This window comes from Arvicanthis niloticus, chromosome 2 (assembly GCF_011762505.2).
Source record: "Arvicanthis niloticus isolate mArvNil1 chromosome 2, mArvNil1.pat.X, whole genome shotgun sequence".
NCBI lineage: Eukaryota > Metazoa > Chordata > Mammalia > Rodentia > Muridae > Arvicanthis > Arvicanthis niloticus.
Window position 1 is genome coordinate 83,096,997 of NC_047659.1, and position 26,323 is coordinate 83,123,319.

The 26,323-nt window shown below is 34.4% G+C and overlaps 2 protein-coding genes across 4 annotated transcripts; both read left to right on the top strand.

Annotated features, from left to right (window-relative positions):
- Positions 1–5,743: 5,743 nt before the first annotated feature.
- Positions 5,744–10,909, top strand: LOC117703886 (olfactory receptor 4F15-like). Of its 2 annotated transcripts, none has more exons than XM_034495742.2 (3): positions 5,744–5,867; positions 6,965–7,007; positions 9,084–10,909. In XM_034495742.2, exon 3 carries the CDS (start codon positions 9,104–9,106, stop codon positions 10,043–10,045), a length of 942 nt encoding a protein of 313 aa, XP_034351633.1. In that variant the 5' UTR covers positions 5,744–5,867; positions 6,965–7,007; positions 9,084–9,103; the 3' UTR covers positions 10,046–10,909. The 2 variants fall into 2 exon arrangements, with proteins under 2 accessions (XP_034351633.1, XP_076785535.1); XM_076929420.1 differs by lacking the exon at positions 5,744–5,867 and adding an exon at positions 5,898–6,864.
- A 6,320-nt stretch (positions 10,910–17,229) lies between these two features.
- Positions 17,230–25,832, top strand: LOC117703997 (olfactory receptor 4F15-like). 2 transcript variants are annotated; one of them, XM_076929421.1, is made up of 3 exons: positions 17,230–17,369; positions 21,046–21,218; positions 24,120–25,832. In XM_076929421.1, the coding sequence occupies exon 3, from the start codon at positions 24,557–24,559 to the stop codon at positions 25,478–25,480; it is 924 nt and encodes a 307-aa protein (XP_076785536.1). In that variant the 5' UTR covers positions 17,230–17,369; positions 21,046–21,218; positions 24,120–24,556; the 3' UTR covers positions 25,481–25,832. The 2 variants fall into 2 exon arrangements, with proteins under 2 accessions (XP_076785536.1, XP_034351824.1); XM_034495933.2 differs by having other exon boundaries at positions 24,419–25,832.
- Positions 25,833–26,323: the final 491 nt, after the last annotated feature.

Below are 26,323 nucleotides of genomic sequence, written 5' to 3' on the forward strand. Positions count from 1 at the left end.
TAAACTGTCATTTTTGTCCTAATACCAGTGTTCTTTGACTTACAGAAGTTTTTTTATTTGTTTGTTTCATGAAGTCCCATTTATAACTTCTTGACCTGAACCATTAGTGCCTGAACCATTAGTGTTCTGTTCAGGTAGGTGTCTCCTATACCAATGAGTTCCAGGCTATTTCCAACTTTCTAGTCTATTAGATTTAGGGTATTTGGTTGTACTTTGAGGTCTTTGATCCATTTGGAATTGAGTTTTGTGTAGAATAATAAATATAGATCTATTTGTGTTGTTCTACATGCAGACATCCTGTTAGATCAGCACCATTTGTTGAAGATGATCTCCCTTTTCTGTTATATAGTTTTGCTTCTTTGTAAAAATATCAAGTGTCCATAAAGTGTATGGGTTTATTTTGGGGCCTTTGATTTTGTTCCATTGATCTGTCTGTTTCTATACCAATACCATGTAGTTTTTATTACTATTTCTCTATAGTACAGCTTGAAGTCAGAGATAGTGATATCTCTCCATAAGTTCTTTTATTTTTCAGGATTGTTTTAGATATCTTGGATTTTTTTTTCCTATGAAGTTGAAAATTGTTCTTTCAAGATCTGTAAAGAATTGTGTTGGAATTTTGATGGGTATTGCATTGAATCTATAGATTGCTTTTGGAAAGATGAACATTTTCACTATATAAATCATACTATACATGAGTAAAAGAACTCTTCATATTCTGATATCTTTCTCAATTTCCTTCTTCAGTAATTTGAAGTTCTTTTTGTATAGGTCATTCACTTGCTTAATTAGAATTACACCAAGATATTTTGTATTATTTCTGTCTATTATGAAGAGTACTATTTCCCTAACTTCTTTTGTTTTTCATGTTTGAAAGCCAGAATTTGTATTCCTACCTTGGAAATTTCATTATGTATGTATGTGTAATATTACATATCAATTAATTGTATATCTAATTAAATTTTATAATACTCTAGAGCAGTATTATAAAGCAGAACACTTCCTTGGCCCCAGACTTGAACTATTTCTAAGCATCATGGAGTCATTAACTTTCATAAGGAGAACATCTCTCAAAGGAGGAATATAAAGTAAATTATGCGTATTATTATGCAAACAAACCCTACATCCACAGCAACTGTCAACACTCTTGGAAATCCACTTCTTGCTGCCCCTGCTACAGGTGCAAAAAAACATGTCATCCTGTCACTTCTAGGCCATGCAGGACTCAACATTTTCTTAACATATTTATCAGCTGATAGAATTTTAGGGGGTCCCTTACATAACTATCATATCATCTACAAGTAGGGATATTTTGACTTCTTACTTTCTAGTTTGTATCCCTTCGATTTCATTTAGTTGTTTTATGGCTCTAGTTAGAACTTCAACTACTATATTGAAGAGATAGAGTGAAAGTGAGAGTGAGTACCTTTGCCTTGTCCCCAATTTTAGTGTAAATACTTTAATTTTCTCTTTATTTAATTTGATGTTGGCTATTGGCTTGCTTTATGTAAACTTTACTCTATTTGGTATGTACCTTGTATCTCTGCTCTCTCTATGACTTTTATCATAAAGGAGTACTAGATTTTGTCAATAGCCTTTTCAGCATCTGGTAAAATGATCATGTGATTTTTTTTCTTTTAATTTGTTTATGTGATGGATTATATGATGGATTTTTATATACTGAACCACACTTGCATCTCTGGGATGAAGCCTACTTGGTCACAGTTAATGGATGATGTCTTTGATGTGTTCTTGGATTCATTTTGTGAATATTTTATTAAGTATTTTTTCATTGATGTTCATAAGGGAAATTAGTCTGACATTTTCTTTCTTTGTTGATCTTTTGTATGGTTTAGGTATCAGGGTAGTGGTGGCCTCATAGAAAAAGTTTAGCAATGTTCTCTGTGTTTCTCCTTTATGGAATAGTTTGCGGAGTATTGGCATTAGCTCTTTTTTGAAAGTCTGGCCACTTGAGGATCTATATCTTCCACTGCTAGTAGTTTCAACCAGAGTGGCCAATATCAACACCCTGGAGCCTCTCACCTGCCTTGTCCCAGATCTCTGGCATGTCCTAGAGCTCCTCCCTCTACTCAGTGATTTACATTCTCTCTCTGGTTTTCTCTACATCTAATCTTCCCCACCTCACTTCCTTTCTCCTCCCTTCTCCCACTCAGTTCCATATATATATATATATATATATATATATATATATATATATATATATATTTACTTTCTAAAAAAGATTCAACCATTCTCCCTTATAACCTCCTTGTTATTTGGCTTTTTTGGGTCTGTGGGTTTTAGTGTGGTTACCCTGTACTTTATGGATAATATCCAGTTGTAAATGAATACATATTATATGTGTTTTCCTAAAAAGCTTCTGAAAAAATATGGCAAAATTACAGCCTACATATTAGGAAAAGATCCTCATCAACCCTACATCTGACATAGGTTTCACATATCCAAAATATATAAAACATTCAAGAATAATCCAAGTAATCTAATTTTTTAAAATGGGGGTACAGAGCTAAACAGAATTCTCAACAAACTAATCTCTAATGGCCAAGAAACATTTAAACAACTCAGTCATTCTGGATTTCTGATGGGGTTGAAAACTTATAGCTATTTACTTTGAGAGAAAAGATCTGAGTGTATGGTCATCAGCTGACATTCATCCTAAAGCCAAGGAAAAAGCCAGGTTCAGAACTAAGTGTTTTAGTTAGGATAGATGACAGAGGTGCTGGTTAGTCAACAAAAGGATGGACTGGGTATTAGGACTATCTTGTACCTCACTGGTACAAATAGGCATAATTATGCTCTAATTGTATTTTGAGAGAAAAGTTTCCTTTTAACATGAAGGGTGATGTGTAGGAGGAGCTAAGGTGGGAGGAGTACTGAGAGGAAGAAAAGGAGTAAGAAGAGGAGAAGAAGAAGGAGAGGAGAAGCTAGGTGATGAAAGAGAGATAGAGGGGGGAGACAGGGAAGCAGATGTTCATGTATCTCCACCAGTCAAAGATAGTTGATATATCTAGGTTGGGTAGTGGGTTACACCTCTGATTGAACAATACCAAACTTATAAAGCCTATGATTAACATTTCTTAAAAAAATGTATAAATGCAAAAAGGAAAAGGGGGCATGGGATAGGGGTTTTCTAAGGGGGGGGGATGGGGAAACGGGATGGTATCTAAAGTGTAAATGAAAGATCTAATAATAAAAAAAAAAAAGAAATGGTCAATGTCCTTAGTCATCAAGAAAATGCAGATCAAAAACACTCTGAGATTTCACCTTACACATACCAGAATAGCTAAGATCAAAAATTCAAGGAGCTGGCATGGATGTGGAGCAAGAGGAACAATCTATCACTGCTTATAGGAGTGCACGCTTGTATAAGCACTCTGGAAATCAATTTGGTAGTTTCTCAGAAGATTGGGAATAGTTTTACCTCAAGAGCCAGGTATACCACTCCCGGGCATGTACCCAAAAGATGTTTTACCATCCCATAAGGATACTCTCTCAACTATGTTTATAGGAGCTTTACTCATAATAGCCAGAAACTGGAAACAACCTAATTATTCCTCAACTTAAGAATGAATAAACAAAATGTGTTTGTTTTGTTTTGTTTTTTACAAAGGAATACTACTCAGCTATTACAAATAAGACACTGTGAATTTCTCAAGCAAATATATAGAACTAGAAAATATCATCTTGAATGAGGCAACCCAGGCTCTAAATGTAAGAAACCCTTACTTAATACAGATGATTGTAAAAAATGGCATGAAACCAGGAAAGTTAGGTACTAAAATCCAGTATGAGCAAGAGTATAGTAAGAGAGGATAATAGGAATTGAATGTAATCAAAATACATTGTATATATGTATGAAATTGTCAAATAATTTAAAATTTAAAATAAATAAACACATATCAAATACTAAATGTTAAAATGAAGTCTTAGTGCTGGCATTATAATTCAGTGTCAGTGTACTTGACTAGCTATAGGAGGAGCTGTATTTCATCCTCAGTACCACAAAGTCAGTATTCAATTCATCAAAACTGCACCCTTCACAGGCATAGACTGAATGGACTTTTATCACAAATGAAGCTGGACCAAAAAATGAAGTTTAGACTAGGTGAATAAGCATAACAAAACTCTATATCTATAAACAAAAGAACAAACAAACAAAACCACTAGTCTTTCACACACTTGCCTAATTCCTTTTCTTGCCTTGTTTCATATTCCATTGTACTTACATCCACCATACTATGTAATTTATTCTCCTGTAATAGAAATAATAGAGGGTCTAATATAATTTTCCAGTAAGATTCATTCACTTCACTCCTATATATTAACCAAAACTATTGAAAATAGTCCAAAAATGTTTTGTTTGTTTGTTTTTGGTTTAGAAGACTGGGACATGGCCTTTAATACAGGGTGGCTTCAATACATTATGTCACAGACTCACCTCACACATTTACTTACTGCCTTTACCCACAATGTGCTAAGACTACAGGCATTAACCACCATACTCATCATCCAACACACATAGACAGATAGGCAGACAGACAGACAGAATTTTCACTTGGGTGTTATAAAAATGATAGAAAGAGGAGATAGTGTGGTCTTTCCATTTACATACAATATCCATTAGGAAATAGACATGAAACAAGTTTCTTTCAATATTAGATAATATTACTTTGGTAATCTTTGTCTATATAGAGAATGTAAAGTTTTATTAAAAAAAAAAGATATGCATTAATTAATAATATATATGACTCTAAAGTAGAAATTTTTGCATGTTTTTTTAAATTAGCAACAGTGCTAATTTGAAGATTCTTTGCTTTTCTTTCCAGTGGTACAAAATATCATAACATGAACCAAACTCACAAATACAAGTACTTTGTTTCATATGTGAAATTTGAGCTTAGATATAATGACACAAAAATAAAATGGGGGATGATTATGGATATGGAAGCTGAAAATGGTGGGGGTAGATGGATGAGAAGGGTTAATAGAAGGAGTTAATATTTTTTATTGGATATTTTCTTTATTTACATTTCAAATGTTATCCCCTTTCCACCCTACCCAGAACTCCCCTATCCTATCCCCCTCCCCTGCATTTATGAGGGTATTCCTCCACCTACCCACTCACTCCTGCCTCTTCGCCCTCGAATTCCCCTACACTGGAGCATCGAGCCTTCACAGGACCAATGGCCTCCGATTGATGCCCAACAAGGTCATCCTATGCTACATATGTAGCTGGAGCCATGGGTCCCTCCATGTGTACTTCTTGGTTGGCGGTTTAGTTGCTGGGAGCTCTGGGGCAGGGGCGTTCTTGCTGATTGATATTCTTGTTCTTCCAGTGGGTTTGCAAACTCCTTCATCTCCTTCAGTCCTTTCTCCAGAAGGAGTTAATATTATAAGGTATATGTAAGTAAGAGAATGTCATAATTTAATTAATTGTTTTGACCAATTAATGTTAACAAAAGAAGAAAATGATAATGGATTAGTTAATAGCTACATGATTTTCAATAATATCATCTAAAATTATATATAATTAATATTATGCAGTAAAATGTCAGATGTTGCTTTTAAAGTATTTTGCTTCTTTGTTTTCTAATCAAATGCTTACAAAAACAACTAGAATTTCTCTCTTTAAGGCCATGGGATTCAGAAACAAAATTCCCATGGTAAATGGTCTGGAGACTTAGATCACCAGCCAACAAGTGGTCACCAAATACTGTTGTCAGGGTTTAGGTAGTTAGAGCATTGGGAAGAAGCACTAAAGACACAGCATGCATCCAAGAGGAAGACACTTTCCAACACATATAGTAATAGTCTAAATGCTGTGTTATGGTATTTGAAGATGCTAGGTAAGTGGACATTAATACTGCACTAAAGTTAGGAGTTATGTCTCTTTCATAGCTAATGCACAGTATCCCTGTTACACTCAAAGTTCCCTATCTTCTTTGCTTTTTTCATATATACCTAGCAAGCATTTATTTATATTGGGCTTCCCAACGCAAATTTATAAGTTAAATTGTTCTTTATAACCCTAGGTTTCATCTTGATTTGCAAAACAGTTTTGTGATTCAGTGGTAACTCTCTAGAAGCTAATGAAGATGTTGGCAATGAGATGATCTTATAAAAAAAAATGTCAGATGAGAGCAGGAAGAAGACCAATAGTCAGGGTCTAGGAGCTTGCCTGCTACACAGAGATATTCTGAATGTGGTGGCTGCTTAGGGGTTCACACAATGAGAATATACAAGAAGACACAAGAAATACTCCATTTGTGTGCCATCATTGATGACCTAGTTTTGCTTGTTATGTAGCTGAGGCCAATCTTTCTGCATTAGCCTTCATGATAGGTCAGTGTGAAGAGAGCAAGATATCTGGCCTTTAAATATTATTTTAATTTCTTCAGTTGTCGCCCCTATAGTGATGTCTTGCCTTATTGTATCTTCCCTATTATTTCTTCTCTTTGCCCACATCCCTTGTCTCTTCTCCTTTACTTTTCACGATCTGTCCTATTCTAGGATCAATCAAGATCCTACAATTTTATATTGATGATGAGTCTGTTAATGGGAACATTCCTTGTAGAGTGACATACATTTAGGAGAAAATATTTTTCAAATCTTAAACTTTTAAAATTTTAAAATTTTAAATTATAACTTTAAATGATAGATTGGGTAAATCTGATATCACTCCATTGAATTTATAAGTCTGTTCCTGACTTGTTTGTATTGTCAAACCCATTCTTAATTAACATTAGTACAACATTCTTCTAAACCATTTAAACAATACAGGAATATAGAATTTAAGAAGTGAAAGCCACATAGAATCCTACCTTTGAGGACTCACCATTGCTGGTATGATTTGGTGGTTTTTTTTTCTTTTGAAGAATGTATAAATTCAAACATGTCCACAAATAAACATATTACTATTTTTATACTTTCTCTTGTCTTTCAGTTAAGTAGAATCCCTTTGGGCTTGTATATGTAGAACTATTCAGGTGAGTTTTTAAAATTCATATTATTTGATTATATATATGTACTGATATTAATACATACACTATTGAGACTTTTCAACTATATTCTGGATATATATGTCACATATTTAATAATTCTGTAATAATACATTTTAAAATCTATTAATTTATAGTACATATACAATGTACAAAATGAGATTTTATCTTGAATAATTAAAAAAAGTAGGAATCATTTGCTAATCTATTTTCCTGCTTTTCCAAATCCCTCCTTTTCTTCTCATTTTGATTGGAAAACAGGAAAAGAATGATTAATGAGGATGGACATCAAACCTAGTTGACTAGTTAACTATATGTGTTCATCCGGTTGTGAGTTCTGTATATAAACAGTGCTATTGTTCCAAGCAGACTCTATGTGTTAAAATTTTGACCACCTTGTGAATATTGATATTCTGAATTAATTCTGAGTATATTTCTTTCTTCCCATGAAAACAATATTATCAGTAAAAAATTCTAAATACTTAGAGAGTAAAATCAAAACAGCTAAGTAATAAATTATTTTTTCTATGACTCAGAGAATGCTGTTAGTGCTGCTTTTCTTTTAAAAATGAAGTAATTGTGGTTTAATAGAATATTTGATTCATTCCCACAACTGAAAATCTACTGAATATGTATATACTTTGGAGCCCAGAATATAAATATTTTAAATTTGTAGATAGCATTTCATTCCTTTAGAGTTTTGAGTATAGGACCTTTACAAAAGACATCTCTTGCCATTCACCTCAAGGATTGTCCTAGTTAACCCAGTCTTGATCTATTTCATCTGTCATGTACAATATAAATTTTCTACTTAGCACCAATATGGTGGGGCCTCCTAACAACACCTCTGCAGTGTTTCCCTTGAGTTATGGCTATTACTAGATATCCATAACCAAGAGTGTGCTCAGCCTGACTACCTCAAGTCTTTCATGCAGGCGTCCAGGTATAAAATTGAGAGATGATGTGAAAAATGCCAAGGCTTTAGCAGACCTTATTGGTGACTGTAAAATGGGGATTTCATATGTAGGACTACAATGTTCAGCATTGTGTGTCATACTCTATGGTTTTCCACCTATTAACTTAAGATATGCTTATTCACTGAACCTTGAGCTAACTTTCTAGGCAATCTGAAGACTGGCATGCCCAGAATCTGCTTGTCCCTGTATATCCTGCACTGATATGATTATGTTCCACTACAGTCAGCTTTTAAGCAGGTGATGGGAAATCTGAACTCAGTTCTTTATGCTTGTACACAAAGAACCTTTCAAATCATCTCTGCATCCCTAGTTCTGTTTTATAATATTTAAATTACCTATGAAGTCAACTAGACATATGATGAGAATCAAATGTGACTTGAAAGTTTAATCTGTTACAGCACAAAATAATAATTTATTAGGTCCCATAAAACCATATAGTTCTCTATAACTGATCACTTGATATTTGTGCTATAACTGATCACTTGAATTTCATCCACTCTATTTTTTATTTGACCATTAGAAAATAGTAATTACATTTAAGCTGCTTATTATACTGCAAAAGCTTATTATTGGTTTAAATAAAAGATAAAATTCTAATAATGTATCTAAGATTATAAATTTGGCTTCTCCTCCTGTCTGATCTCCATCACTCTTCCTCTCACCCTACTGGTATAATTATTTTGAATTGCTAGTGCAGACCAATAAAAAAGATTAAAATTCTTCTCATCCTCTGAAGTAATAGCAAGGCTATTATCAAAGAGTGAATACCACTGTGGTGACTCATGTAGTTTAGATACTACATTGTGTTTTTGTTTAAATGTATTATAATAGTAGGTGTTGCATTTTATTTAGTTCCTGATGAACAATCCAATTTTCACCTAAGTACCTGATCTAGTTCCAGGCATGTGGTACATAACTACAGAGTATTAGATGGACAGATAAATGATCTAAGGAATAGTCAATGCTTTCTATGGATAATAAAAAATTATTTTGTCTTAATTAAGTTAGAAAATATTCTGAATTGGTTTTTAAACTATTTACTTATATTAAATTATTTTTTACAACTCTTTTGTTGTCATTCACTTAGGTAACAGAAGAAAAAAGTAAATGCTTAAAAAAAATTATACCGAGGTTTCTGAATTTGTGTTTCTGGGACTTTCAACATCTAGAAAAATTCAACCTTTTATCCTTGCCTTCTCTGTGGTATTTTATGTAGCCATTGTGCTGGGTAATATTCTTGTTGTGCTTACACTAGCCTTTGACCCACATTTACATTCCCCTATGTACTTTCTTTTGGGAAACCTTGCACTTATTGATTTATGTCTTTCCACCTTAACTGTACCCAAGATGATTTCTGATCTGTCTTGTGGGTACAATACCATCTCATTCCAGGGTTGTGTCTTCCAGATATTTGTCCTTCATGTTCTTGGGGCATCTGAGATGGTATTGTTGGTAGCTATGGCCTGGGACAGATATGTGGCCATATGTAAGCCCCTCCACTACCTCATTATCATGAGCCGAAGGATGTGCCTCATGCTTCTGTCTGGTGCTTGGGTTATTGGCTTTTTACACTCAGTGGCCCAATTAGCTTTTATTCTCAAATTAAGTTTTTGTGGTCCTAATGAGATAGATAGCTTTTATTGTGATCTTCCTCAGTTTATCAAACTGGCATGCATAGACCCCAAGAAAATGCAGTTAATGGTTACGGCCAACAGTGGGTTTATTTCCATGGGTACTTTCTTCTTGTTGATAATCTCCTACATTGTTATCCTGTTCATTGTAAGAAAACATTCATCATCGGGTGATTTGTCCAAGGCCCTCTCAACACTTTCTGCTCACATTTCTGTGGTAGTTTTATTCTTTGGACCATGCATCTTTGTGTACATGTGGCCATTTCCTACTGTGCCACTGGATAAATTCCTTGCCATTCTGGATTTTATGATTACACCCATCCTGAACCCTGTCATTTACACACTGAGGAACAAAGACATGAAGGTGGCAATGAGAAGACTGATTACTCAGCTACTCAATCTGAGGAAATCACTCTAATGTACGGAAACACAAAATGCATCTTCTGATTGCTCTCCGATAATCATAACTGAAGACTGCTAGGCTGAGACAGTTTATTATTCTATGTCTGGCATTTTATAGATATTGAATAATTTATTTCAAGTAAACCAGCAATAATGGCATGTTTAAGTAGAGCTTAGTATTCATTAAGTATGATAACTATACTTTATTATCCACAAAAAGCTAAAAAAATAATAAATTTCCATCTATAGTATATATTTGCAAAGCTGATTTTATATGTTGATATATTTCTGTCTTTCCTGAGGAAAAAAAAGTATTTATTTCATCATACTTATATGTTGATAAGTAAAGCTTATTAATTTTCTATGCTGATTCAGAATATTTTGTACATTTTATACTGTGAAATTGAAAGAAATATGTGTTAAATAAATTCTAAAAATATCTTTTATTCTAAGAAATTGAAGTTTTTCCTGGCCCTCACAGCCAAAGCTAATAATACACCCTGAAGTCACTTAAAGTTTCTAGTCTACTGTGTACTCAAGCTGCTTAAACTGCCTTTAAGAGAACATTGTAACAATCAACCTTAATTTCCTTGGACTTCCCATGTAAACAACTATTACAACCTAAACTGCAATCTCAATTTGTATGTTCTCCTATTCCTCTGATCCAGATAATTGTATGTCTTGCCAGAAGCAGCTAATACAGAAGTTAAAAATAACTTCTTAAATGCAACCACAAAGGTTGAAAGCAGACATTTATCATTATTGTTTGTTAATTAAATGATGATTGTTTTCCTGGGTGAGATGGGATCAGTTTGAGACAATGACTTATGCTCTCATAAAACTCTTTGTAAAAATTTTTGTAAAGTATACCATTCCTTTACTATCTGATGGTTTCTATGCTGTTCATAAATACATGGTGAAGTCCTTTGTTGGATATGGCAAACAGATCACTCACACATGTAGCTCATAAAACAGACAGACACACATAGGGGTAGACAAACAGACACAAAAACAAACAAACTACAAGAAAGCCATTAGACAGGCACAGATTCAGATCCACAACAAATAAAGGACAGAAGACACGAGAAATGTAAAGTGGAGCATTCAAGTCTGAATTCCCTCTTGGTTAAAGGAATCCAATAGGAAGGATTTTTACTTCTTTCCTTGATTGCAATACAGATAAATTTTTCATAACTCAGATTTACCCACTAATGCTTTATAATCTACGCACTGAAGAAGACTACATCTCCTCCTCCAGAAACCACTAATCTTCAACAGTCCCCCTGTGAGGCCTTTTCCCCCATCCTTGATGTTTGTGGCCTCAGTTCTGTCCAGTTCTTGTACAGATAACCACAGTTGTAGTAAGCTCATTAGTGCAACAGCTGTGTCATGTTCACAAGATGTCTGCTTGCTGCACATCTCCCAATCCTCTGACCCAGGTCTTGGTGCCATGCACTTTTGCAATGCTCCCTGAGTACTAAAGAGGAATAGAAGGCTACTACAGGTAGGACTGAGCACTCTCCTATCACTAATTCCCAGTTATGGGTTTTTGTGTTTACATTCCCCAAACTTCAGCCCCATTACAAAGTATAATAAGAAGCTTCACTGATGAAGGCAGACTAATCTTATATTGTGTGTGCCTCTAGATGTATTTAAATTAATGATTTTTTTAAAATATTTAACTTCATTTTAATGTTTACTAGTTTTACTTCATCTATTTTCACTCTAATTTTTAAAATTGGCTATATGGGGGATAGAGACCTGATTCCACGATAAAGAGCACTTGCTGCTTGTAGAGAAGGCTGGGATTCTATTCCTAGAATCAAATGGCCCATAACTGCCTGTAATTCTTGCTCATAGTATTCTATTGTATCTTTGGCCTCAGTGAGCGCTGGCATGCATATGCACAAATACATGATCACATACACATAAATGAACATGTTTTTAAAAAACTGACAGGCAAGATGTGCCCTCAAATGCAATAGTGGCATGTCTGAGATGGCAATAACCAAACACATTTTAACCAGATTTGAAGTCTGTTACATGGGGAAAAAAAAAAAAACACATTCTTAAGTTTAAATGAGAAGGTAGAATCACTTCTTCTCAAACACAACTTAAATTCTGGTATGTCACCTCTCAGGCTGTGCTCTCTCTAACACTATGTTGGCCATACTATATTAATGCCTGCATAGGATCATTTTCCAGTGAAGACAAAACCAGTTGTATAATATTGCCTCTGTAATTAATAATATTGGAAAATGATGGACACAAAAATTGGACATCTGCAGTAATTGCTAAAATACATCTAGTAAATTGACTACATTCTATTTAAATTATGCTACACATATAATCTTTAATATAAATGATAAATTATTTTTCCATTATCTTTTTATCACTTAACAATATACATAGAATAACCTTCACAATCAATTAATTCTTATAAATTCACAAATAATTCACAATAAATCAATTCAGGTAAACTTGTTTACCTGAATCACAAAGAACAGAAGGTCAAAAATGTACTTAAGTCTTGCATATAGTAACAGTATGCCCTAAAAAATAGACACCTAAAATAAATGTCACTGACCATCTATTTTGAACTCATGGTCATCACCTAGGACTGAAGTTTACCTGTTAGTTCAATTTGCAACACTATACACTGAGAAAATAGTGTATTCTCATCAAAGAATAAAAACAGGTTATTTGTATTATGAATATTTTGAGTTTTATTATGTTGTTTATTTTCTTTACATCCTTGTCAAAGCTTCCCCTCCCTCATCTCTTCCTGGCCCCTCCCTCTCATGTCATCAACTTCCCCTTCTCCTCTAAAAGAAAAGGCTTCACATACATAATAACTAGTCTAGGCATATCAAGTTGTAGTAAGTCTATGCATGTCTTCATCAATTAAGACAATACGAGGTATCCCACTTAAAAATAAGGGATACAAATGTATCAAGACAAAGGCATAAAGACAGCTCCTGCTCCTCCTTTAAGTGTCCCACATTAAGACCCTGCTACAAAGGTGTTATGAGGGCAGAGTCTGTCCCCTGCATGCTCTCTGGTTGACAGTTCATTCTTTATGAGCCACTATGGACCCACGTTAATTGATTCTGTAGGATTTTTGTGTCTTTAATCCTACTGGCGCCTTAAATTCTCCGTATCCCACAGGATTCCTCAAACTCTGCTTAATGTTCAACTGTGGGTCTCTACTTCTATTTCGATCAGTTGCTAAGTGAAGCCTCTCTAACGACAGTTATATGAGGCTCCTCTCTGCAAATATAGCAGAGTATCATTAATCAGTGGTGGGTTCCCTTTCATTGCATGGGTCTCAAACTGGGTCAGTCATCAGTTGGTCCTTTCATCAACTCCATTTTTTTTTTTTTTTTGCCTGTGCATATCTTGTAGAGAAGACAAATTGTGGGTCTAAGATTCTATGGCTGGTTGTTTTTCAAATACCTATATTGAAAGTATTGCTTGATTACAGGAGATAGCCAGTTTAGGTTTCATATCCACCAATTCTATGAGTCTTATCTAGGGTCACTTACATAAATTCCTAGGAGTTTTCATTTTCTAAGGTTTCTAGCTTGTCCCAGAGAACGACCCACACACAGGAAAACCAGTTGTCTCTAACAGTACTCTTTCTCTTCATCCTCTCTTACCTTATCCCTCATGTTCCTATCCTCAACTCCTCTCTCACCCTGTCTTTTCTCTCATCCACCCCCTAAATCTAATCTATTACCCTTTCTCCATGACATTCAAGTGTCTCCCCTTGGGTTCTCCTTGTTACTTATCTTCTTTGGGTCTATCATTTATAGCATGATTATCCTGTACTTTATGACTAATATTCACTTACAAGTGAGTATAGAGCTTGTTTGTCTTTCTTTATCTGAATTACTTCACTTAGAATCATATTTTTGGTCTCATTCATTTGCCTGCAAATTTCATTATGTCCTTGTTTGTGGGGAAGCAATGGGGGGCGGGGGGGGGGGGGAAGAGGGAAGCCGGAGGCCGGATCCGACAGTGGTCTGGCATCAGGGTCCCGGGCGGGTTTCCCACGCCACCAGCGGAGGGTCCCACATTGGTACAGCCACGCAGGCTGGCGGTGGGCAGCTCAAGTTTCCAAAGGCTGGGAACCTGGTGGTGGCAGATCAGGCAGATCAGGCAGATCAGGCAGATCAGGCGACATGTGGAGTCCAGTTTTCCAAAGCTTTTATTGTTCATGGCATGGTAAATGGATGTAGGTGGTATGCGCTTCCCCTGCCAAAGGCCAGGGGAGCCTAATTTTATAGGGAGGGGAAAAGGGGGAGGGAATAACTTAATTAGCTATGCCCCTGGCCTTTAGATAACTCATTAATATTTAAATCTCTGGAGGTGGAGACCTCTACCTGTGCTACGTGATTGAAGGTTACAGGTTAAATGGAGTTACCTCGTCCAAGGCCCAACACTTGTTTTTGATAGATGAGTATTATTTCATTGTATAAATAAACCACATTTCCTTTGTCCATTCTTTGTTTGAGGGACATCTGTGTTGTTCCCAGTTTCTGGATCTTATGAATAAAGTTGCTACAAAAATAGTTGAGCAAGTGTCCTTGTGGCATAGTGGAACATCTTTTTGGTATATTCCTGAGAGTGGTATATGCATCTGGGTCTTGAGGTACATATATTCCTATTTTCCTGAGAAACTGGCAAATTGATCACTCAAGTGGTTTTTATAAGTTTGCACTCCCACCAGCAACAGAGAAGTGTTCCCCTTGCTCTATATCCTCACCATCATGAGCTATCTCTTGAGTTTTTTATTTTAGCCATTCTGACAGGTCTAAGATAGAAGCCATTTCAAATTTTTAACTCAGTATTGTTCCTGCCCAAACGAAAGACAGTGACAAAAATGGAACAGAGACTGAAAGGAAAGGTCATCCAGAAACCTCCCCACCTAGGGATCTGTCTCATCCTCAGATACCAAACCCCAACACTGTTGATGATGCCAAGAAGTGCTTGCTGACAAGAGCCTGGTATGACTGTCCTCTTAGGCATTGTAACAGCACCTGACCAATACAGGTGCAGATACTCACAGCCAACTGTTGGCCTGAGCCTGTGAACCCCAATGGAAGAGTTAGAGGAAGGACTGATGGAGCTGAAGGGGGTTGTAACCACATAAGAAGAACAATATCAATTAACCAGACCACCCAGAGCTCCCAGAGACCAAACAATCAACCAAAGAGTATTCATGGAAGGATCCATGACTATCTATCTATCTATCTATCTATCTATCTATCTATCTATCTATCTATAGATAATCAGTGTATAGCAGAGGATGGCCTTATATGGCATGAATGGGAGGGGTGGCCCTTGGTCCTGTGGATGTTTGATGCCCCCAGTGTAGGGGGATGCTAGAGCCATGAGGTAGGAGTAGGTGAGTAGGTGGAGGAGCACGCTCATAGAGGCAAAGGGAAGGGGGAAGAAGAAAGTTGGGATGGGGAGTTTGTTGCAGGGAAACAATGAAGGGGGATATCATTTAAAATGTAAAGGATTATAATGATTAATAAAAAATAAATTAATAAAATGTTAAATGACAAAGAATAGAAGCTCAGGGTCTTTTTGACTTGCCTTTACCTGATGAGTAAGGATGCTGAATATTTCTCTACTTGCTTCTCAGCATTTAGAGATTCCTCTGTTGAGAAATCTTTTTCCAGATCCCTACCCCATTTTTAACTTAGGTTACTTAGTTTGCTGATATCTAATTTATTAAGTTCTTATATATTTTGGTTTTCAACATTCTGTCAGATATAGAGTTGGTAAAATTTCCCCATTCTGTAGAGTGCTGCTTTCTCCCTTTGAATTGGTCCTTTGCCTATAGAAGCTCTCCAGTTTCCCAGGTCTCATTTATTAATTGCTGATCTTAGTGCTTGAACTGCTGTTGTTCTGTTCAGGAAGTTGTCTCTAATGCCAATGCATTCAACGCTATTCCCCACTTTTTCTTATATCAGATTTAGTGTATCTGATTTTATGTTGAGTTCTTTAATTCATTTTGGCTAAATATGGATCTATCTGATTTCTTCTATATGTTGACATCCTGTTATTACAGAAATATTGGTTGAAGATCCTTCTTTTGTTCCATTATATGGGTTTGCCTTATTAAAAATAAGTACCCACAGGTAAATTTATTTCTGAGTTTTGTTAATCAATTCCACTCATCATCTGTCTGTTTTTATGCCAGTACCATGTGATATTTATTACTTTTTCTCTATAGTACAACTTGAAATCAAAGATGGTGATAACTCTATAATTTCTTTCATTGTATACATTTTACCTATATTGAGTTTCTTGGGGTTTTTTCACATGAATTTGAGTATTATTCTTTCAAGGTCTGTAAAAATAATGTTGGAAATCTGATGGGAATTGCACTGAATCTTTAGATTACTTTAGGTTGAATGGCTATTTTTCCTATGTTAATTCTACCAATACAGAAGCATGGGGGATCTTTTTATCTTTGATGTAGTCTTTAATTTTATTTCTCAGAGACTTGAAGTTCTTGTCATACAGGTGTTTTTTTTATATGACATACAGATCTAACTTGGTTAGAGTTACATAAAGATATTTTATATTATTTGTGGCTATTGTAAAGGATGTTGTTTCCCTGATTTCATTCTCAGCCTGTTTATTGTTTGTATAAAGGAGGGCTACTGATTTCTTTAAGTTAATTTTGTATCTAGCCACTTTGCTGAAGATGTTTGTCAGCTGTACAAATTTTCTGGTAGATGATTTGGGGTTACTTATATATACTATCATATCATCTGTTAATAGCGATCTATTGACTTATATTCCAATTTGTATTCCCTTTATCTCTTTTAGTTGTTTTATTGCTCTAACTAAAACTCCAAGTACTATATTTTTACCTAATTTTTTTCTCAGCATGTTTATCATTTGTATATAAGATAGCTACTCTTTTTTTTTTCTTAATTTCGTATCCTGTCACTTTGCCTTTGCAGGAGTTGTTAACATTTTAAACCATCATTTTATTATTTATTGCATTTTACTAACCTAACTGAAATCTAACTTTGATGAAGCTTCAGAGTCACTAGAGGGCTAAATTCAGAGAAAGTAGGTAGCTATGAGATTCCCCCAGGAAAAATGCTATAGAAAGCCTTTCCAAGTTGGAGTTCTATTTAAAACACAGAATTAAAAAGATTGTCTATAAGAAGGTATTGCTGTACATCAGTTTACACTGAGAACAAATTCTCATTAAAGTCAGTAAGGGTAGAAAATGAGTTCACCATCATCTTAAGGCAAAACACAAGTTAAAATTAGCTAAGAAAAATTGGTTTCAAAGTCAGTTTGTACAGGTAAGTATTTGACAAACTTTTTGATTTAGGAATGTCAATTTTCTTCTAATCAGCTCATTTCAGAATTTTCCCCTGTGACATTTTATACTTTTAAATATGGATCTTAGAGTTCTAAATGTGTAATTTATATGAGTACTGAGCACAAATATTAAACATTTTCTATCCCAGTGATATCTTATTTGCTACAGTTTTACACACACACAGGAATACATGACTCATATAGTCAAACACACACACACACACACACAGAGGAATGCATGAGTGATACAGTCATGAATTTAATCTGGAATACAATGGCTTTCATATACAATTTGATATTGATATTATCTAAAAATTTTAAATATTTCTTCTTTTAGCACTGAAGTAGTAAATTCAGATATGTTCAGCTATTGACATCAACAGGCAAACATAAACTGCACTATGATAACAAAAAAAGTTGAAATTTTTTTATACAATAGTGTGAACGTTGTTAATCATGTATGTAGGTTTGTGTGTGTACTTGCATGCATGACACACACATGTGTGCACCTTCAGAATAAAGAGGTTTCTCTTATCCTTCTGACTTAGTTTTCTCCAAGTCAAAGTTTCTACAAGAAGCCAGACAATCCTTACTGTATATTATAGATCATCTTCCTCTTTCTACTAATATAAATAAGAAAAGCAAGAGTTACAATCTACTATGATGGAAACTAAAATTTACTTATATAAATAGGGAAAATTTTTTAAAAGAATAATTTGAAGTCTAGAGATGATATTGTCTACTACCCACTGATATTAATATAAGTATTATTTTATACTTATTTATATTTTCTCTGAGTTTTAAAAATAAAAGAGAACTAATTATTTGTACTGAAATAATTATAAGGGAAAAGGTAGCTTGTATTTATATTGTATAATCTAGAGTCAAAAATGACAACATCTCATGAATAAAGAAAAGGGATAAATGTAAAAATGAATATTTGTACTCTGCTCTAGACCTGACGGTTGGTTACATTCACAAAATAAGAGGTGTTTATAACTATCTTCATGAGTAGTAGTAATGAACTAAAATGAGTTGATTTCTGTTTCTCTTCTTTTGATGTTGAGGATAGAATCTGAGCCTGCACACATGGTGGAAGGCCAATACATTTTAATAATATGCTTCCTTAATTAGCCTCACCCCTTGTTTCTTTCCTGTTTATTTTCCCATCCCCTTTCATTTATTCATTTAGTTCACAAATTACTTTTATTCTGTCAATATCTTTAATGTTAACTCTTTTACATTCTGGACACCTAACATTATTGTCTTTGTTAAAATGTTACTTGAAGTGGTTTGAATCTCTACTCTATGAAAATTAAGATAATGAAGGAAGACCTCGTGTGTCTTGGTATGACATCCTACTCAAACATAGCAAAGCATGCTGTGTTACCTAGTTCTGGACTTGAAAGCAAGACATCTACCAGACAACACTTCTTTATGCTTGCTGGAGTGTAGAATATCTAATGATTCTGTTTCAGCTTGCTTTGTTCTCAAAGTAAATATGAGGTAGTAATTCATTATAACCGTCTGTGCAGATGAGAAAACAGTTGTCAGTAACCACTGTAGACAGAGAAATTATGTGAAGATGTAGGATGTAGACTGGCCTGTGATGGAAATTGCTCATATGAAGTTTATCCAGTGCTAATTTTCATACAATTTGTTTTTAATTTATAAGCAATAATTCTTCTTGGTATACAAATCAATTTTATTATAAAGAGATAAGATACAACTAATTAGAGTTAACTATATTCCCTGAATTGGCAAAAATTTTAGGTAAATCATAAATATATATTTGGGCACACTATAGTTGCCCTCCCAGAATAAAATATGAGGTCCCCTTCCTAACTCTACAATGAAACATTTTTCTCTAATTACAATGGATTTCACATTGTATAAACCTATTTCTATAATAAATATCTATTCTATCTTCTCATATTCTTGAATATTTAGTGTATTTCCATTTAGTTTATATTTTCAGAAATAAATAGCAATGTAAAATAAAGTAAAAGATAATCAGTTCTGACATTTGCAATCTCATTTCCTTTAAACATAGATACACGAAATAAAATGTCAGAGTTTCCTTTTCTTCTTTTATTTTCTATTGGATATTTTATTTATATTTCAAATGCTATCCCCTTACCCCATTTCCCTCCCACCCAGGAACCCCCTATCCTAGCCCCCCTCCTCTGGCTATGAGGATGTGCTCCCACTCACCCCTCACTCCCACCTCCCCACCTTCAAAGTTTCTTTTTCAGTGACCCTCTTTGACTTGTGGACTCACTCACTGTGACTCACATTCCCATCACTGAGACTGAGAAGTAGTTCAGCCCATAACAGCCACAGAGTTATCATACTCTCAGGAAGTATCATAAAACAAGCTGGAACTGGTTTCTAAAACTTCTGACTTAAAAAAAAAATCTTAACCTAAAGTTTAAAACTAATTTCTGAAGCTGAAGAAATGATTCAGTGATTATGAATAATACTGCTCTTGAAAAAGACCCTCCTGGCTTCTATGTACTTCTGGATACATATAGCATACACACACTCAAACAAACAAACACAGACAGACACACATGCACACACACACAATTCTTAATATTAATAGATGTCTATTCTGGAAAATATAATTTAGAGACTTCTAATCACCCAGAGATATTTTGTTATAAGACATCTGATAAGATCCTTGGAATTCCACTGTCCCATAATTGACCTGCATTTAATAACAACCAATGAGAGCTGTGATTTTTATTATTCATTCATATTCTAAAAATCTGTAATAGATCACGACATATTTAAGTAATCTCATGGCTATCTAACTCTAATATGTGTATTCCATTTTTCATTTTAATTTTGGTTTAATTTATCACAGTTTAATTTCAAGATCTCTGTTTCTCAAATGAAAACTGAATCTTCTGGTAAGATCACAAAAGGCCCCAAAGCATAGCAACCAACTTACCCATGTAAGTGGTCTCATAGATTACTTCAGAGGGAATTCTTATTTTATGACTTTTATTCAATTTACCCATTAGCTGGGTTAGACCTCATATTTTATTTAGTTTTTGAATATGATTCAGAAGTTCAAATTTTTAAGTGAATGCATAAACTATCATTTATTTTTAATAAATATTATCCTTTTATTGTATTTTAATTATGTTGTGTGCATTTTAAGTGAAAATTTTAGGTTGAATATTTTCCTTTACTTGACTTTAATTTCTTGAGGCAAATCATTCTGTGATCTTCAAATGATTCTTTCTTTGTTTCTTCCAATTATTGATGAACTAAATTATTTTTATTTATCAAACATTATTAGATAATAGTGCTCACAGTTTCTTCCTTTTATTAATCATTATTATTTTGTGTATAATCCTAAATTATTGAATTCAATTATAATAATCAATAATCCTGTTATAATATTTCATAAATAATATCTGGATTTTTATGGTAGCAATTGCTTAGCAAATTAACTCAATAGTGAGTTCATAGCTGGGCAGGGTACAGCCATTGTGGAATGCCTACTGAACTTGTACAAGGAACTGTGTTCAATTTGAAGTCTGTAAAAATTATTATAATATGTGAATGTGTTGATTTATTTCTTGATGAAATTTATAACAATTTGTAAATAATATCTGAAATCACATTATGCTAATGTCTTTTCAGGGTCTTATGTAATATGTTCTGGGCCTTAATTCATCAAGCACTTTCAGCAGTGCTATTTGATGTTAATTGGAAACACATTACAATTAACCAGAACAGGGGGAAAACAATGTAATCATTCCTTGGATTCAATATGGAGAACAGTGAAGAAAGGAAACCAAAAGGAGCAACAGCAGGTACAAAAAGTAAACAATTGAAATCGCTCGAAAGTAAAACCTGTGGTTCTGGAAGTAGATGCCATGAGCCAAAATCTGTGGTATGTCCCTTTAGTGTGTCCCTGAGAATGATAAAGATAATAACAGGTTTGGTTAAACTACATGATTGTGAATTCAGATTTTACAGATCAACAGAAAACTCAAGAAAAATTTATTCATGAGTATACTATATTTAACTCTGGACATTTTGCTTGTGGATCAAAAGTAAAACTACAGGCAAATAATTTAATAGATACTATTTTAACTGAGTATCATGATGCTAGAAAAAATAAACAGAAGAGGTCTAGTGCAAGTAAGTCATACCATATGTTAAGGGTTATCATATAAGAGCCACTGCTATAAAAAAATAAAAAGTATGAAAAATTTACAGACAATTTTGGAGCCACTGAACATTGATATCTAAGCAGGACCGACCATGATAAGAGTTTCATGAGCTAAATGTTTAAAAAAAAAAAGACCAACGAAAGACCAGAATGCATTTAACTGCAATCTACAGAAAACCTAGTTTGTAATGAATCCTAAAAGCCAAGTTTACTTTTGTCAATCACTAGAAGAAATCTTGAGAAAGAATTGTTGGCTTTGATAAAGTTGTTCAGCTTGCACAGAGTGCTGAGCTTGCAGACAGCTCCACTGTGCTGCATGTGTGACACGTCTTTAGGAAATCATAGCTGTTGCTATCTTAGGAATAGCAGCAGCATTAACTACACAAATGAAAGTAATACTTTGGCAACATGAAAGGTTTTTTTCTCCTTCAGAGGAAATGAATTTTAGAAAATATACTAATTCAGCATCACATGTTCAATTTACAAGGAAAAATAGAAATATTAGTACATGTACCCCCTTGCCCCCCCCCCCAAAGACCTAATGTTCCTGATTTGAGATAAAGCTTCAGTCTGGTCAAAAAAAAATGCTTATAAGAACTTCTTGCAGTCAGGGATTCAAAGGCTAGGAAATACATAAAAACAAATTAAGAAAATCAGGACTTAATCCTGTATAGAAATCCAGTAAAAGACTAAGTAAAAACCAATTGTTATAGAAAACATCCAGAATACAGTTTTTCTCAAGAAGCAAGCTGCCTATGGCAATTGGGTTGGTAGGACTTACTGAATAAACAGCAAGCTTGATAAGAAATGACACAGAGAGAACAATCACAGGCGACAACAGTTCAGAGATTTTATCTTATGAGTTTATATTCTGTATTGTACATAAAAGTTTGAGGGTTTGGGTAATCTGGAGTGTATTTTAAACTGCCAATCACAATAGAATAATTAAGGAATATATATCCTGAATTTCTAAACGTAACTCCTGAACTTAACCCTTTATCAATCTGTAAGTCAGGAGATGTTTTATTATATATTAAGTCTAGATTGAGAATATGGAATATAGACAGATTTTACCTTAGTATAAGTAAGTTAATTGGCTTATTAAAAATTTCTATACAAAAGAAATACATAATAAATGTTGATATATAAAATAAATTATATTGATATATAATTTTAAAATTAATAGCATGTTTACTTTTACAGCCACTGAATGTTGATATCTAAGCAGGACCATGACAAGAGTTTCATGAGCTAAATGTTAAAAAAAAAAGGATCATTAGGTAGTAGTAGTGTCTTTTATCTCAGCACTCGGGAGACAGAGGCAGAAGGAGCTCTGTGAGGCCAGCCTAGTCTACAAAGAGAGTTGAGAACAGCCAGGGCCATTACACAAATAATAATCCCAGGCTTGGAAAAAAAAACTCCTTTTGAGTAGGTAAGTTCCAAAAGTAAATATACACATGAATGACATGAATTATGAAGATACTACAGAAAAATGGTAACACAGTTTGTAGCATTGGTAGAGTCATATCTTTGAATAGGATTCCAAAGGTGCATGGCAGTGAAAGCAAAAATGCAAAAGAAAGGTGAACTAACATAGAGAAAAATATTCACTATTGAGGATGGAGAGATAGTTCATTGAATAAGACCACCTGCTGCTGTTACAGCAGTCCCAACTTTAGGTGCTAGCATGCACGTTACTTGCAGCCATCTGTAGAAACTTTAATCCCAGTGCATTAAAAGCCCTCTTCTGAATACAGTTGGCTAAAATGAATATGAAGAAAAAACACTCATACACGTTAAAAATGAAATAAATATTTAAAATTCTGTATTCAATAACATATACTATGAGAGAAACATAGCTTAAATCTACAATGAAATCACAGTATCATTCATCAGAAGAGATATTATCAAACCCCCAAAGTTACAAATATTCATTAAGAGTAGGGTCAAAGTCCAATTTTATGCATTGTTGGTGGGAATGATAATATTGCAGTTGTATTGAATCATAGAGGTTCTGAGAATGTTAAAAAGAGGTTTTGACTATATTTATCCATTATTTTCCTTGGGTTGTGTCTTAAGAAAACAAATTCAGTGTATGTAAGAAATACATGTTTGTTTATATTTATGACTGCTATTTGTAGCTTACATGTGGAATTAATCAACACAAAATTAAATGTCAGCCAAACAAAGAAATGAGTTGTATCATTTTACAGCATAATGAATAAAAGTGCAAAACACTGTGTTAAAGAAAATGTCAGAGACAGAAAATATGTTCAACTTCTCACTGTGGGTATAAAATGCTAAAAACTCAATATGACTTTAGAGTAGTGATCAACAGTCGTTGCAAGCAGAGAAGTGGGAGTTTAGAAAAGGCTTCTTTAGATCTGTGCACACCACCTGCATGTACTCCAAAACCAATGTACCCTTGAATGAGTACAACTAATGCATGTCTATCAAAATATTTGAGTAATTTTACAATGAAGTATTTAATGATGGAATGTGTTTTAAAAATAATGAGCATAAACCTCCATTTCTGCAGTGAAATAATAATTTCATGAATAATACCTTCAAGAAAGAATAATTTGCAAAGTATTCCAAAAGCATACTGCAAGAATATTTTCTGTCACCTGAACTGATTCGACATTGAAAACATCTAGGAAAGAGTCCAGAGAAAATATTCAGAAATACCGAAAGGCATATCTACTGCAATAAAATGTCTGGTCACAGAATATAAAGAGGGCTCTCCGTTTGCCCTTCTCTATCATTTTTATGTTTGTGTTTCTTTAGATTTACAATACTCATTACTTTAATATTTTTAATTTACTTTTCTTTTGCTAGCCAACTCAAAAGGGTCTTTCTTTTGATTTTTAAATTAAGAGAACAAAGGAGCTCCATGTTGTAAAATGTCCTTTATCAACATTGGCTACAATTTTTCAACACTTACTCACATCAAGTGAATTGAAAGTGCTCTTGCCAATGGATCAACTAAATGACTCCAGAGTTTCTGAGTTTGTGCTTCTAGGACTCTCTAGTTCTTGGGAAACTAAAGTTTTTCTCATGGTAACATTCTCTATGCTCTACATAGGAATCATTTTGGGAAATCTCTTCATTGTCATTTTAGTAATTGCTGACTCCCACTTACATTTACCCATGTACTTCCTGTTGGCCAACCTGTCATTGAATGATGTGTGGGTTTCCTCCACCACAGTTCCCAAGCTGATTTCAGATCTTCTGAAAGAACACAAAGTAATTTCTTTCCGCAATTGCATGACTCAGATCTGTTTTATCCACATTATGGGAGGGGTGGAGATGGTGCTGCTCATAGCCATGGCATTTGACAGGTACACGGCCATCTGCAAACCTCTACACTACTTGAACATCATGAGCCCTAGAATATGCATTGCATTTGTAATTGCTGGCTGGGTCACTGGAGTGGTCCATGCCCTGTCACAGTTCTCTTTTGTTGTAGACCTGCCATTTTGTGGTCCTAACAAAGTGGACAGCTTTTACTGCGACTTCCCTCGAATCATACAACTCGCGTGCACTGATGGAGACAAGTTTGAGTTTGTTGTTGCTGCCAACAGTGGCTTCATGAGCATGGGTACCTTCTTCTTGCTTCTCCTCTCCTATGTCTTCATTTTGGTCACAGTCTGGAAAAGATCTTCAGGGGACTTGTCAAAGGCGCTTGTCACTCTGTCAGCTCACATCACTGTGGTTGTTCTGTTTTTTACTCCATGCATGTTTCTCTATGTGTGGCCTTTCCCCACATCATCGATTGACAAATACCTGTTCATTGCTGACTTTGCTCTCACCCCTGCACTGAATCCTGTCATCTATACATTAAGAAACAAAGATATAAGAATAGCAATTCGAAGATTCTACAAAAGGGCTTCACTGTAGCTGATTTTGTTGACTATGCTTTGTGTAGGAATTCTAAAAGTATACATCCAACTGTATACTGTTCCACTGAGGCACATGCTACTTAACCTTGCCAACTACACATGTCACCTACCTCACAACCCTTTGCATTTTAACAAACTATTAATGCCCCTGAGAAAGTAGAAAAAACAAGTATGTAATTCTTAAAAGAAAAAAAAAGCACTATGGAAGAATAAGTGTGTTTTCTATTTTAACTTGGTGATAATTTGAACACACACACACACAAAAGACATAATGTCAGGCTTTCATGTTCATAAATGAAGTCCAATGTTTTTGAATGAATAAATGAATCATCACAATAAGTTGTTCTATATTTGGCACTAGTAGCTTCAGTTATTTGGGTTGTGTTCCCTCATAAGAACACAGACTTTAAATTTAAATCTGAATAACTTATTCAGAGGAGAAGTTTCAGGGTCATCATTGGAAAGTGATATATCACTAGCTTCTACTGGCTTTACCCTATAGCTGATTATACAAATGCTGCAATTTAGAATCATTTCAAGTGTAAGATAAGGTATACAGAGTGGTTCTTCATTCTGAAAACTCATATTATTTTCTTGTCATGCCTAATTTATCTCCTAGAAAATTTCCTATGTGCACTTTAGAAATACTAGAAAAGCAGTCAAGCAGGTTTGATGATAACTACATTAAAGTAAGCTAACCACCAAGTAAATTTAAGGTCATTATCTAAAGTCTGTGTCACTTACAGAACTACAAGTTAAGTTTTACTACTTTAATTACATGACACTAACTGATACATGAGCATGAATAATTCTATCATCAAAACATCCAATTCTCTACTTC